General features: G+C 40.4%; 1 protein-coding gene across 2 annotated transcripts in view; it reads left to right on the top strand.

The window, feature by feature from the left end:
- trpm4.L (transient receptor potential cation channel, subfamily M, member 4 L homeolog) overlaps window positions 1-14623 on the top strand; it is a 76927-nt gene that overhangs the window by 17744 nt on the left and 44560 nt on the right. For both annotated transcript variants that reach the window (XM_041569654.1, XM_041569655.1), the window contains 2 exons: window positions 9804-9871; window positions 12791-12968. In XM_041569654.1, the coding sequence (XP_041425588.1) occupies window positions 9804-9871; window positions 12791-12968 (246 nt within the window). The remainder of the gene's footprint in view (window positions 1-9803; window positions 9872-12790; window positions 12969-14623) is intronic.

Raw genomic sequence — 14623 nt, 5'->3', positions numbered from 1 at the left:
CATTATATATTACATTATAATACACAAAAGCTATGAATATCCTGTAAATTATATCCTTATAAACGGTGAGTTCTGATGTCATCAGTTATAAACGGTGAGTTCTGATGTCATTTCTGTCACATGACTCACTGAAACTTGTGTATTATAATAAATAAAGTACCCCCAGTTGCAAAATATGAGGATATTAGAAGTTACCTCGGAGTTCCTTCGGCCTCGTGTTTTTATATGGTCATTGAACTCCTCGGTAACTTATAATATCCTTATATTTTACAAGAGGGGCTACTTTATTCACTATATTCTGGAATTTGTAATCCAGGAAACAATTAGTCATGTTTGGTTGAGCAGTGTCGTGCAAAAGGTTTACCAACCCTTTCAGAAATTCCCAGATGTACAGAGCAGTGCATAAAGTAAAACAATTTGGTGAATTGCAGCCATTTTTTGCACTTTGTACTGTAAATAGTAAATGAACCCTATTATTTGTATGATAGTTTTGGAATGGGGAAAAATCCCTTTGGATTACTAACCAGTAGGCAATGCAGGAGCCAGGGTTATTTTCATTTTGAACCACTCCAGGATTTGGAATAAGGAAACAATTTCAAGTTTTCTGTATGAACAAGGACTTTACTCACATTGTACTACCTTTTTTTGTTGTCTTTTTATTTAGCTGTACTTTGGACATTTTTTCCATGTATTTAGTTAACAAATAGAAGGGTGGGACTGTGTAAAGTCTATTTGTCATCTGGTACCTTTAGTTCTGTTGAGCAATGTGACATCTACTCTTTATCCATACACCTTTGTTACTACACCGTATGAGTCACCCACAGAATAAATCTCTCTTATTGTGTACATAGCACATGCATCTTTATCCTGTGTAACCTGTAAGTTTAACAAAGAAGATGGCCAGTTAAGGTGGAGCAGAAGACTGTGTGTGCGAATAAAAAGTTTAGGCTGGAAAGCCCTACCCTGAGCAGTAGATGTTCAGCTGGGTTAGGAGTTGTATTATGATCGACAGGCCGTTGCTTTTATAATTCACTTGTATCTTCATATGTAGAGTAAAGCTGAACACAGCTACTATTTTTGGTTGCCTTTACTTATTCGATATTTATATGTTTTCTTTTTTTTTTATATATCTTTATTACAAAATTTAAAATATAAGAAAATCTGATGCTTTAATGTAACAAACACTATTCAAACCAGTGCAGAAAAAATGAATGGGATTATAAAATTAACATGCAGAATAAACTATCACTCTGTCTGATGATTGGTCAGGGTGTGGGCCTATCCAATGAAAGATTTGACTGCACCCCCTGATCTGCCCCAACCACACCCAACAGTAATTGTTGAAGGCACCTGCAGTCATATTTGTCTCTATGTCTGTACATATGATTGTACTCAAGTGAATAGAAGTAGCTTTCTATGGTTAAGATCTGCTGGAAGGCAGGTGCCTGATCACCCTGTCACTGAACACCAAAGGGGTTACATACAAAAAGGCAATAAGGGGCAGATTTATTAAGGGTCGAGTTTCGAGTTTATAGGACCTTCTAAAAACTCCCATAAATTCGAAACAAAACTGTCCAATTGAAATTTATTAAAAAAATGCAAATTTTTTAAATTCGGTTGAATAGGATCGACCTGCAAATTCGATTCGAATTTTTTTCACAAAAAAAATGTATCCTTTCAAAAGTCCACCAAACAACTCCAAATTAATTGTAGAAGGTCCCCCATAGGCTAAAGCACCAATTTGGCAGGTTTTAAATGGCGAATAGTTGAATTTGAATTCTTAAAGGGACAGTACATGATAAATTTCAAAATTCGAATTACAATTTTTTTTTTTTAACTCGAATCGAATTTGGACTATTCCCTAGTCGAGTTACATTTCAATTCAATCCTTGATAAATCGGCCCCTAAATTTGCCAGGAGCAGTAATCCATTCAACCACTGAGCAGTTAGCATTTACTGGTCAACTGTTTAAAAGCAAACATTGGTTGCTATGGGTTACTGCTCCTGGACAAACGCTCTGCCTTTTTTTTTACATATATAGATATATTTATAGACCAGCGCCGACCAGCCCCGTTGATGACGTCACAGAAGTGGCTGGCGAGAGGCGCACGTCTATAAAAACTCAACCCGGAAGTCAGAAGCCGGCATTTGGAAGGTCGTGGGCAAAAAGAGCGTCCAGAAAAGTGCGGGCAAGGTTGGCCCGAACTCACCGACCCGCGGGTATCGGGCCGGCCCGCACATCTCTAGTATATATGCAGTGGCCCATAGGATTAAATCCCCTACTGATTTGGGAATTTCCTTTTAGCTAAGGAAGTCCTATGCCCTTTGGTGGCATAGCTTTTCCCTAGTGTCCTAGGAGGGTAGTGGACAATTCCGATTCATGTTTAATATAGTAAGTAGGAGGGGCAGATTTACATATGGTTGAATATCGAGGGTTAATTAACCCTCGATATTCGACTGCCGAATGTAAATCCTTCGACTTCGAATATCGAAGTCAAAGGATTTACCGCAAATAGTTCGATCGAACGAAAAATCGTTTCGATTCGAAGGATTTTAATCCATCATCGAACGATTTTTCTTCGACCAAAAAATTGTTAGGAAGCCTATGGGGACCTTCCCCATAGGCTAACATTGCACCTAGGTAGGTTTTAGGTGGCGAAGTAGGTTTTTTTTTTTTTACTCAGAAATTTTTTATTAGTTTTACGAAAAGAAAAGAAAAGAAAATAATGCACAATTACATAGTGGACATCGTTGCACATAAAGCCACGTGAACATTGTATGCAATACAATATTAATAGCTTAAGTTATCACAAAACAGTCGCAAAACGAAGCAATGCCACAAAAATCTCCAATTATTGAAGAATAGAAAAAAATAAAACAGATAGAAAGAGGAATAGGAAAGAAAGAAAGAGTTCAGAGAATAGGGTCCCCCACACATGTAACAATAAACACAGTGATGTACACAGAATATCTTTCAAAGATCCACTATGTATACAATGCTATAAAAGGAGCTGTTCGGTTGCCACATAGACAATCCACGGGGCCCAAGTTTCCGAAAATCCGTCCAAGGTTCCCTGAACACGAGCTGAAAGCTGTTCCATGATATAGATAGCCTGTATTTTCCGCAAGGTCTGTTGCCATGCTATGACTGGGGACAACCAACTAATAGCCAAACTCCATTTAGCAGCCGAAAGGACATGCTTAGTTAACTGCCTGGACCGTTTCTTTAAAGCCGTGATTGGATAATTATGTAACAGTTCCCAGGGGTTCAGTGGAAATGAAACTTAAAACATCTCTTGTAACAACAAATGTACTTTAATCCAGTGAGCTTGTGCAATAGGGCAATCCCACCAAACATGAACCAAAGTACCAACGTTAGGACAACCCCTAAAACACAAAGGGGAGTGTACAGCAGAAATTTTGTGTTTCCTTTGTGGGGTCATGTACCATCTAGTATGAAGTTTATAAGAGAGCTCCTTAGTCGCCACATTTTCAGAAACTCCTTTGGTGGATGCCCAAATCTTACGCCAGCCATCCCCTTGTAACGGAACCAACAAATCACGTTCCCATGCTGCACAATACGCAGGTTGTGAAGGAAGAGTAACCTCCAGCAATTGAGTATAAAGTAGAGAAATCATCCCTTTGGTCAGCGGACAATTATGACAAATGGTTTCAAATACCGTTAGATCCCTAGAAGCCATATTCTGTATCGTGGACTGCACAAAGTGCCGAACCTGGGTATAAGCATATCGATCTGCCTCCGTGAAATCATAAGTATACTGAAAAATCTGAAAAGATTTCATATTAGTCGTGCTCAAAAGGGATCCGATAGTGACCAGATGATGCTGTGTCCATTTTTCAAAAACTCGAGGTTGTGAAGTAGGTTTTTTTTAAAGAGACAGTACTTAGAATATCGAATGGTCGAATATTCGAACAATTTTTAGTTTGAATCGTTCGATTCGAAGTCGAAGGTCGAAGTAACCAATTCGATGGTCAAAGTAGCCAAAAAAAACATTCGAAATTCAAACTTTTTTTTATTCTATTCCTTCACTCGAACTGAGTAAATGTGCCCCGGAGTGTATTCCTCTTTGGCCTCCACCTGCGGAAAAGGGTGATTGGTGCTGGGGAACCTGGAGCACAAGGCCCTAGTGAAGAAGACGTAATGGATACATCCCACTAGTTAAATTCAGGAAACAGAGACCCCATGAACAAGGTAACTAGAAGGTAACAAACTAGCACTTGTACTAGTAGACAACATTAGCTAAAAGAGCAGCAATGAGCTCCAACTAAGGGTTGATAGCTGGACATAGCTCTCCCTAGGCAATACTGGCCTTAAAGTGAGGGAACCACAGTTTGGAAAGGGACTCTGGCTAAAACTACCCCTCTGGTTTCTGTTGAAGGGATCCAGACAGGCCCGGACTGGCAATCTGTGGGTTCTGGCAAATGCCAGAGGGGCTGCTATAAGGTCCCATAGAAAGTCAGTATTTAGTGGGCTGGTGGGGGCTGTTTGGGCCTCTATGTGGGCTGATTGGGCCTCTGTGTACCTGAAATGCCAGAGCATATTTTAATTCTCAGTCCGGACCTGGATCCAGACCACTACTGAGTATTCCAAAGGTGAATCTTAAACTTACAAACTCTGTCTTCGCAGTGGTGCCATTGTATATCTGCTCTGCATAGGAAAGTCATTAACTGAATCTTCCTCTTGTATAGCATTGAACTACATGAGTACCTTCTCTGTGTATTCAATAAAACTTGTTTAATGGTTAAGAACCTTTGCTATTCAAATATCCTGATTGCGTAATGTGGACATAGGTCTTCCACAAACCTGTTCCATCTGACTCAATTTCCAGTTACAAGTTTGATCTCCTTTCAAGATTTTCCCAATAGTTTTTCCTACTTATCGGCAGTATGAATCAAATTATCTCCCGTCACCTCCCTGCCCAATAAAAGGTATTGATATTTATTGGATTATATACGGTTCTGAGCCATATGAAGCCAAATGGAAAAAAACGTATCTAGTAGAATTAAATCAAAGGCAATATGGATATGGGGAGGCACATGTATCAATGGTCGAATTTCAAATTCATGTAAGTTTTTTTTAACATGAATTAGATTTTACTCGGAATTCAATTGGGGGAGATTTATAAAAATAAAATCGAATAACTTAAACTCGAAAATTCGAATTGAATTTGAATAGAATTCGACCAAACTTGATTTGTGTTTTTTCTCCAAAACTTGAATGTCAGGAACACTGCAAACATCTCCAAATTGGTCCCTGGACCTCGCCCATTGACTTATACAGAAATTTGGCAGGTTTTAGGTGGAGAATAGTCGAATTCTAATTCTAAGGGCCAGAGTATGATAAATCTCATTCAAATTGTTTAAAAAAATTGAATCGAGTCTGGATAATTTGCTAGTCAAATTTGACAGTTTTGACAATAAAAAAATTTGAAAATTCAAATTTTCAATTCTACCCTTAATAAATCTGCCCCTTAGGGTAAGGGCACAACTGGTGATTCAGGAAAATTTAGTTGACTGGCGACTAATCGCCTCTTCTTTGGGGCGAATAATCTTCCCGAACAGCTTCTCCCTCTCTTGCGCCAGCTATAATGAAAAGTCGCATGCGACATGCCACACACGGCGCTTCGCATTCCGAAGTTGCGTCACCATGCGACTAAATCTCTCCAAATTGCCAGGTGTGCCCTTACCCTTAGAGTTTTTCTTGAAAAAGGTTTTACCACTCACCCGAGTGGCTTCTTACGTTCGACTGAAATGGTAGCGAATGCCTTGGCATTTAAACACTTGAGGGTAGTAAAGTAACAGACATCCAATCACAATGGTTCCATTAAACTTCAGTAAGGTGTTGGCTGTAACTCACAGATGTGTGAAAGTGTGATCCAGTAACAGTGGTACCATGATTTACATTGAGGCAGGTGTTAATCTTTCAATGTACATCACTGTAAGTGAGAATTGTTGTGAAACCACCAGGGTGAGGATGTCAAAGCATCAATGTAGGTTGATGACAAGCGGTGTTGCAGGCCCCCTCCTCTGTTCAGGGATGGTTTCTCCACTTTGCCATAAATTACCTCTTTCACATCTCTTTCAAACCATCTGTCCTCTCTATCCAAAATGTGCACATTGTTATCCTCAAAGGAGTGTCCCTTTTCCTTGAAATGTAGATAGATGTAGATTCTGAGGAGTTAGCCCTTTTACGTTGGGCCATTCTTTTACAGAGCAGCTGTTTTGTCTCTCCGATGTACAGATCAGAGTTCTCTTCACTACACTGAACAGCATAGACCACATTGCTCTTCATGTGCTTTGGTGATTGGTCTTTAGGGCAAGGCCAGACATGGCATTTTTATGTCTCGTTTTTTAAAAAGCTCCGTCGGCCACTCAAACTACACGTGACCGTCAACATACGTTTTTCATGCTTTTTTCAGCAGCTAGGTTTCTTTTCCCAACATGCACTTCTCATTGTTCTCGTTCCCCATAATTCCGCAGGCTGAAAATAGAAAAGCTATTTAGAAATAGAAAAACTATTTACATGCAAAATGGAGAAGGAATGATCGTCAATACGCAATGTAATTACGTCACTGGCCCTAAAAACCTATATGCGTCATTTATCTCGCGAGAATTTGGATGCCATATTTAGAATACGCTGTGCATTTACTTAAAGTGTGGTTTCAAACTTGCAGATCCCATAGAATCTATTGATTTGTTAATTTCTTGACGTATTGGCGTTTCTGCTAAAGAACGCCAATACTGGCGTCCCATGGCAGATTTCAGCTTGCAAGCGCCCTGTGATATTTGCCATAGTGCCTTTTCCAGTAGTTTCAGTGGAAGTGCAGTTTCTGCGTATTTACACCCGACGGAGCTTTTGTAAAAACGTAACATAAAAACGCCAAGTCTGGCCTTGCCCTTGGGGTTCACCAACTTCTGTCTTAGGGTGTTACTGAGTTTGAAAAACAAAAATGCAAAAAAAGTAGGGTTGTGAGAGCACTCCAAGGCTAAGTAAAGTATATTTAAATACAATGGAAGTGCCACTGAAGGGCCAAATTAACTACAAACATACAGAAAAAAGGGGGGATTGATCAATACGCATTCCCTTGTCCCCTGATTCACAAGTAATCCAGTATATATGCAAGTGCATGTATTCACAAATACAGGGGTTTTCAGTTACAAAGTTATGATTGTAAAATTGGTAAGTCACCACACCTCGTTAAAGTAAACCCTATATGCTGGTCCTTAACTATTTACTTCCAGTCATAATACTCAAAGGCTGGCACCTCCCTGCATGGTAGCATTTCTTGGGATAAGTTTCTCCTGACCTGGGCATTGGTTTCAGTCAGAGGGCTTAAAGTGGCCATAGATGCAAAGATCCGCTCGTTTGGTGACATTGTCAAACAAGCGGATCTTTCACCGAAATGCCATTAACGAGCATGGCTATATCGGGGGTAATCTAAACGTTTGGCCGAATGATCTGATTACGATGTGCAATGGGCCCAGGCGGGATCTGCACCGGACGAAAGATGTCCGCACTCTCCATACACGATCCGAAAATCGTAAGAATTCTCGATTCGTACGATAGGATCTGTGCGTCTATGGACAGCTTTAGTCTCACTGTTTTTGTAAATGCATGCACTTGTATATACAGTATACTACAACACCTTATTGGTGCAGGGCCAGATAGAAAGCTGGTTTGCCCCTAGGCCCCTCGCACCCCCCTACCCCCATTACACATCCACCCATCTCAAAATCAATCTCCCCATCTCATATGCGGCCAGCAGGCACCCCCAAAGTTTGACACCCTAGGCCCATGCCTTTGTAGCCAGCCCCCAAATCCAGGCCTTTATTGGTGTGGCCTACTGGTTACTGGAGACCACAGTCGTCCTGCCCAAATACCACTAGGTTACTATTGGTTAATCAACAGACATGTCAGTAAAAATCTGTCATAATAGCTTGAGATACTCAAATCAGAACATGCTCGCTTCTTATTTTATATTGTGCTTTGACCTTACTGTATATTATGAGATCAGAGAGTAGATCCCTCAAAAGAAAAGTATAAGAACAAACAAGAACGCACTTATTAGCCCTGTTGTTACATTATTGTTTTCTAAAGGACAGTACCCGAGTGCAGCTCTATAAAAACAATAAAACCAGGAGTTGGCTAAGAAGGGCAACTGTAATATCTTTATGGCACAATTTTATTATATTGCTCCTGTTCATAGTGAGCAATGTGTTCACTGGCTTAGTTACAGTAAATAAATATCTGTACAGAGGTGTAAATCTTGGATTCTTATTTAACCTGCTCTTCTGTAGCTCTCACTGCAATGCATACCATATATATATAGTAGCAATTAACTGTATGGCATATGCTGTTAAAATCCAGAAACATTCTGACTCACTGCACCTGGGCAGTAACCCATATCAACCAACCAGTGATTCACTTTTTTTTTCCAACCGCCTGCAAAAGAACAATGCAATTAATGCAATGGCATCAAACATTGGATTGGTCTCCATAGGTTACTGCCCAAGTGCAAATGCGCCAGTGTTTATAAATGAGCCCCAGTAAGTGAAGGATATGGAGTATTATAGTTACATAGTTACATAGTTAAATTGGGTTGAAAAAAGACAAAGTCCATCAAGTTCAACCCCTCCAAATGAAAACCCAGCATCCATACACACACCCCTCCCTACTTTTAATTAAATTCTATATACCCATACCTATACTAACTATAGAGCTTAGTATCACAATAGCCTTTGATATTATGTCTGTCCAAAAAATCATCCAAGTCCCTCTTATAGTCATTAACTGAATCAGCATCACAACATCACCCGGCAGTGCATTCCACAACCTCACTGTCCTGACTGTGAAGAACCCCCTACGTTGCTTCAAATGAAAGTTCTTTTCTTCTAGTCTAAAGGGGAGGCCTCTGGTACGGTGATCCACTTTATGGGTAAAAAGGTCCCCTGCTATTTGTCTATAATGTCCTCTAATGTACTTGTAAAGTGTAATCATGTCCCCTCGCAAACGCCATTTTTCCAGAGAAAACAACCCCAACCTTGACAGTCTACCCTCATAATTTAACTCTTCCCTCCCTCTAACCAGTTTAGTTGCACTTAGTCTCTGCACTCTCTCCAGCTCATTTATATCCCTCTTAAGGACTGGAGTCCAAAACTGCCCCCATACTCCAGATGAGGCCTCACCAGGGACCTATAAAGAGGCATAATTATGTTTTTATCCCTTGAGTTAATGCCCTTTTTTATGCAAGACAGAACTTTATTTGCTTTAGTAGCCACAGAATGACACTGCCCAGAATTAGACAACGTGTTATCTACAAAGACCCCTAGATCCTTCTCATTTAAGGAAACTCCCAACACACTGCCATTTAGTATATAACTTGCATTTATATTATTTTTGCCAAAGTGCATAACCTGCATTTATCAACATTGAACCTCATTTTACAGTTTGCTGCCCAGTTTTCCAGTTTAGACAAATCACTCTGCAAAGTGGCAGCATCCTGCATGGAACCTATAGTTCTGCACAATTTAGTATCATCTGCAAAAATAGAAACAGTACTTTCAATGCCCACCTCCAGGTCATTAATAAACAAGTTGAAAAGCAAGTGACCTAGTACAGAGCCCTGCGGTACTCCACTAACAACACTGGTCCAATTAGAAAATGCTCCATTTACCACCACTCTTTGTAGTCTATCTTTTAGCCAGTTCTCTATCCAGGTACAATTGCAACAATCTGTGTATAATCGCTTGTAATGCATGTGTGTTCCTTTCTTACTCTGCAGAGCTGGATTCCCAAGTTATTTAAAAAGAAAACATGCACTACTTTCATAGAAGACACAAACAGCATCGGGTGAGTAGTGACTAAAGAAGGATCAATCACATACTTCATTTATAGTTTGTTTGCTCTTTTGTGCATGGAATCCTCTGTTTATATTCTTTTATCTTATCTGTTACATGTCTGCATGTTTGACATTAAGGGTAAGGACACACGAGGAGATTCAGGGAGATTTTGTCGCCTGGCTACTAATCTCCTTGTCTTTTGAGCAACTATCTCCCTGAACTGCCTCAGCGTTTTTCCCCATAGGCTACAATGAAAAGTCGCCTGCGCTAATGCACACAGGGCGATGCGTTTTCAATAGTTGCCTGAAATTGCCTCAGTGAGGCAACTTTGGGCAACTATTGAAAACGCATCGCCGTGTGTGCATTAGCGCAGGCGACTTTTCATTGTAGCCTATGGGGAAAAACACTGAGGCAGTTCAGGGAGATAGTTGCTCAAAAGACAAGGAGATTAGTAGCCAGGCGACAAAATCTCCCTGAATCTCCTCGTGTGTCCTTACCCTTAGGGTAGTGGCAGACGTGGAGAGATAAGACGCCCAGCGGCAAATCTTCTCTACTTCGGGCAACTAATCTGCCGAAATGCCGACGTTTCCTCGTGAGGCAACTTCGGGCGACTTTGGAAATATATGCCATCCTGTGTGATTCGTATTCTTGCAGACGGGAAAGCATTTCAGGGAGATTAGTGGACTGGGCACACACTGCGGAGTTTATGTGATTCTGTTGGCTGCTGAAAAAATGAAACTTTGAAAACTTTGAAAAAATGGCAAAAGTTGAAAAGCCTAAGAGCCCTGGTATTCCCAGGCGGTCTCCCATTCAGGTACTAACAAGGCCCGGCCTTGGATCACTTCCGAGATCGGGAGCATTCAGGGTGGTGCGGCCGTAGGCAATGAACGTCGGCTCTTTGTGGCTTCTTGACTTGTCGACGGCTCTGTGGAAAAATAAAGTTGAAAACTTTGAAAAAATTAAACTTTGAAAACTTTAAAAAAGTTGTGGAAAAATAAAGTTGAAAACTTTGAAAAAATGAAACTTTCAAAACTTTGAAAAAATTAAACTTTCAAAACTTTGAATAAATGAAACTTTCAAAACTTTGAAAAAATGAAACTTTCAAAACTTTGAAAAAATGGCACTTTGCGGCTTCTTGATTCGTCGGCGATGTGGAAAAAAAAGACTGAAAACTGAAAAAAATGGCAAAATTTGAAAAGCCTATGACACCTGGTATTCCCAGGAGGTCTCCCATCCAGGTACTAACCAGGCCGGACCTGGAATGCTTCCAAGATCAGACGAGATCGGGCGCTTTCAGAGTGGTTTGGCCGTAAGTGATGAACGGTGGCACTTCTTGACTTGTCAGTGGTGCTGTGGGAAAATAAAGTTGAAAACTTGGCAGGACCTGGATAAGCGACGATTCAGCTACACAGAGCTTGAGAAAAGGCTCTGTGCAGGGCCGTTCCTGCCATGAGGCAAGGTGAGCACCTTGCCTCAGGCGGCAGTGAACGGCCAATTACAAGGGGCGGCAAAAAGCTGCCTCCTGTAACTTTAAGAGCCGAATTTCCGGTTTTTAAACCGGAAATTTGGCTCTGCTAATGCAGACAACGCAGTACACGTTCGTTGCACTAGCGATGCTGCCCCTTTTGACCCGCTCTGACACTAAACTTTTAAGGGCAGAGTGGGAGAGGGGAGCTTCATCGGGGGGTTGCTGCCTCTGGCGGCAGCAGACCACGGATCACCCCTGGCTCTGTGTAGCCTAAAACATCGCTTATCCAGGTCCTGCCAGTGTTCCAAATAAAGGCATTTTTATTCAAAGAAAATGTGCTGTGCTTCAAGGAATTTTTTTTTGGTTTTTCCCTTGGCATACCTTACAGCTAAATAGCATGCATTTGCGGAATTTTTCTCTTTGCACAAAAAAACTATTTATCAAAAGTCGTTATATTTTTTTTTTTCACAATTCGAGAAAAAAATGTGAATACGCAGATACTCCAGAATATTCTTTGTAACCTCAAATAGTCGGCATTTATTAAAGTATAAAAAAAAGTAGCCAGAAAAAAAATGGCGAGGTTCAATAGGATTCATGTGGAATTGTCAGCTTCAATTATATACTGTATTTATTTTCCCAGTTCATTAAAACATTTTTTAGCCTCATAGAAAATGAATAGAACATTTGATTCTCGTCAACACACAAATATTTTTATGTGGACAAAAAAGTGCGTGGGGGAATAGAGAATATATATAATATATATAATCTGTTGGGGCAGATTTATTAAGGTTCTAGTTGTGTTTCCACAAAAATTCAAGTTTTGGAGTTGTATTTTTTTGGTCAAAACTCACATTTTCGGGTTAAAAAAACCTCGGATTTTATTATACCTCGATCCTGGAAATAGCTTGAATCTGAAAATACACCATCTAAATCCTAAGGTCATTTAGGAGTCAATGGCATAGGTCCCTTGAACCATTTGAAGATGTTAATAGCCTTCATGATGTTCAAGTTTTTTTCAGCAGATTTAGCTCGAAAACTCAAGAAATTCGAGCAGTCCAATTTTTTTCCCATAGAAAACTCAATTAATTTGAGTTTTTGGGTTTTGGGACTTGAACTCGCAGAAAATCTGGTTTTTCCCACTGGAATTTTTTCTTGAATAAGATACCATTTGAGTTGTGAGTTTATTCGAGGTCTAAAAAAACTCTAACACTCAACCTTTGATAAATAACCCCCGTAGTGTCAGCAAGAGCTACTGGCGCTACATACAGGAAACAGAGTTTGGTGAGTGCAAGGGAAGATACATGAATGGCATGGGCAATAGGAAAAGATAAAATAATATTTAAAATGATAATATTAAAACCTCAGAGGGAATGGGGGGTTCATGCTTCAGGTACTTAAATGTTATCAACAGGAGATTTATTTCAGACTGTAACTATGTTATTTGATTGTGTTTTTATGCAGCCAAACAAAACTGTGCCAGTGCGGGGCATTCATGATAAATCATGTGTCTGTGGCAATGGAGGATAATTTTGGCGCAGCCATAGTCAGTAAGTGGAACTCTGCAGAACACACAACGGAGGAGCCCACCGATGCTTACGGAGATATTGAGTTTGTGGGTGCTGGGCGGAAACAAAGCAAGGTAAGTCGATGAAAATTCTCATTTATCCAGGTCATGATATACAGTATCTAGTAGAATTAAGTCAAAGGCAAGTGGACATTTAGGGTTTACTAACCGGTGAAAATTCGCCAGCGCTGGCTTCGGGCACTTCGCCAGGCGTAAATTCGCCTGGACAACGCTAATTCACAAAGATCCGAAGTTGCGCACAGGGTACCAAACGCTGGCGAAATTACGCTCAGCAGTTCGAAGTTACGCTAGCGTTGGCTAATTAGCATACGGCGTGCAGTTAAAGTACAATGGCCGTATATGCTGCAGCAAGTAAATTACACTACACAAGGCCACGGAACCTTAATAAAATTATATAAAGTTGTTATAATGCCCTACACATGTGCCCACAGTATAGTTTAGGTGCCATATGTTAGCAAATGTAGGGGGGAAGGAGGGTACCCCAAAAAAATTAATTACTGTCTTTTTCAGTCTATCACCCTTTAAATAGGAAAAAAAGGCCAGCGTTTTTTGGGACTTAGAAACATTTTTAACTTTTTTTTGAGGAACTCCTATCTACTCTATTGCACTTCGCCTGGTCTGAGGTGGCGAAGGCAAGTCTGGCAATACGGTCAGTAGAACAGTCAGTAAAATCAAAAACTTAGTGAATTTGCGTAGTTACGCTCTTTTGCCAGACTGAAAATTCGCCTGGCATTAGAGTACGAAGTTGCACCAGAGTTTATTTCCGTTAGTAAATCTGTGAAGTGCTGAAATGACGTCATGCTGGCGAATTTTCACGAAGATCCGAAGTTGCGCCAGCGACAGCTTTGCCACACTTTTCCAGGCATAGTTTCACCAGCGGTAGCAAATTCAATAAAATGCAAAGTTGCTCTCAGGGTGGTGAACGGTAGAGAATTTGCGCTAGAGTTAATTCGTCAAGCAAATCGAAGTTATGCTAGCGATGCCTAATTTGCATACGGCGCCAAGTTAAAGTACAATGGACGTATATGTAGCAGCAAATACATTACACTACACAAGCCCAGGAAACCTTCATAAAATAAAATAGAGTTGTTATAATGCCCTATACATGAGCCCACTGTATAGTTTAGTTGTCATATGTTAGGAACTGTAGGGGGGAAGGAGGGTACCCCCAAAAAAATGTATGAATTTTTTCAGCCTATCACCCTTAAAAAAGGAAAAGACGCCAGTGTTTTTGGGACTAAGAAAATTTTTTAACTTTTTTTGATGCAATCCCTATCTACTCTATTGCACTTCACCTGGTCTGAGGTGGCGAACGAAGTCTGGCGCAATAGGTAACGTTCAGTAAAATGCGCGAGTTGGTGAATTAGCGTACTTATGTCCCTTCGCCATAGCGCAGCTTCGCCTGGCGTAAGGGTGTGAAGTAGCGCTAGAGTAGGTCCACTTCACTAGCAAATTTACATCCAGCGCCCGTTAGTAAATCGGCGAAGTAACGAAATGACGTCACACTGGCGAATTTATGCTATCGTAAGCCGCTTCGCACTTTAGTGAATTTGCCCCTTAGAGTTTTTATTGAAAACGTTTCACCACTCATTCAACTGAAGAAGCCACTCGTATGAGTGGTGAAACAAGGGGGTTATTTATCAAAATCCGAATTTTTTTCATGTTTTTTTGGGATCTTTTAATAAATTCCATGACATTCTTAGTTTTAG

Source organism: Xenopus laevis, chromosome 7L (assembly GCF_017654675.1).
Source record: "Xenopus laevis strain J_2021 chromosome 7L, Xenopus_laevis_v10.1, whole genome shotgun sequence".
Taxonomy (NCBI): Eukaryota; Metazoa; Chordata; class Amphibia; order Anura; family Pipidae; genus Xenopus; species Xenopus laevis.
The sequence above is the reverse complement of the archived record's forward strand: the minus strand, read 5'-3'. Positions and strand labels throughout refer to the sequence as shown.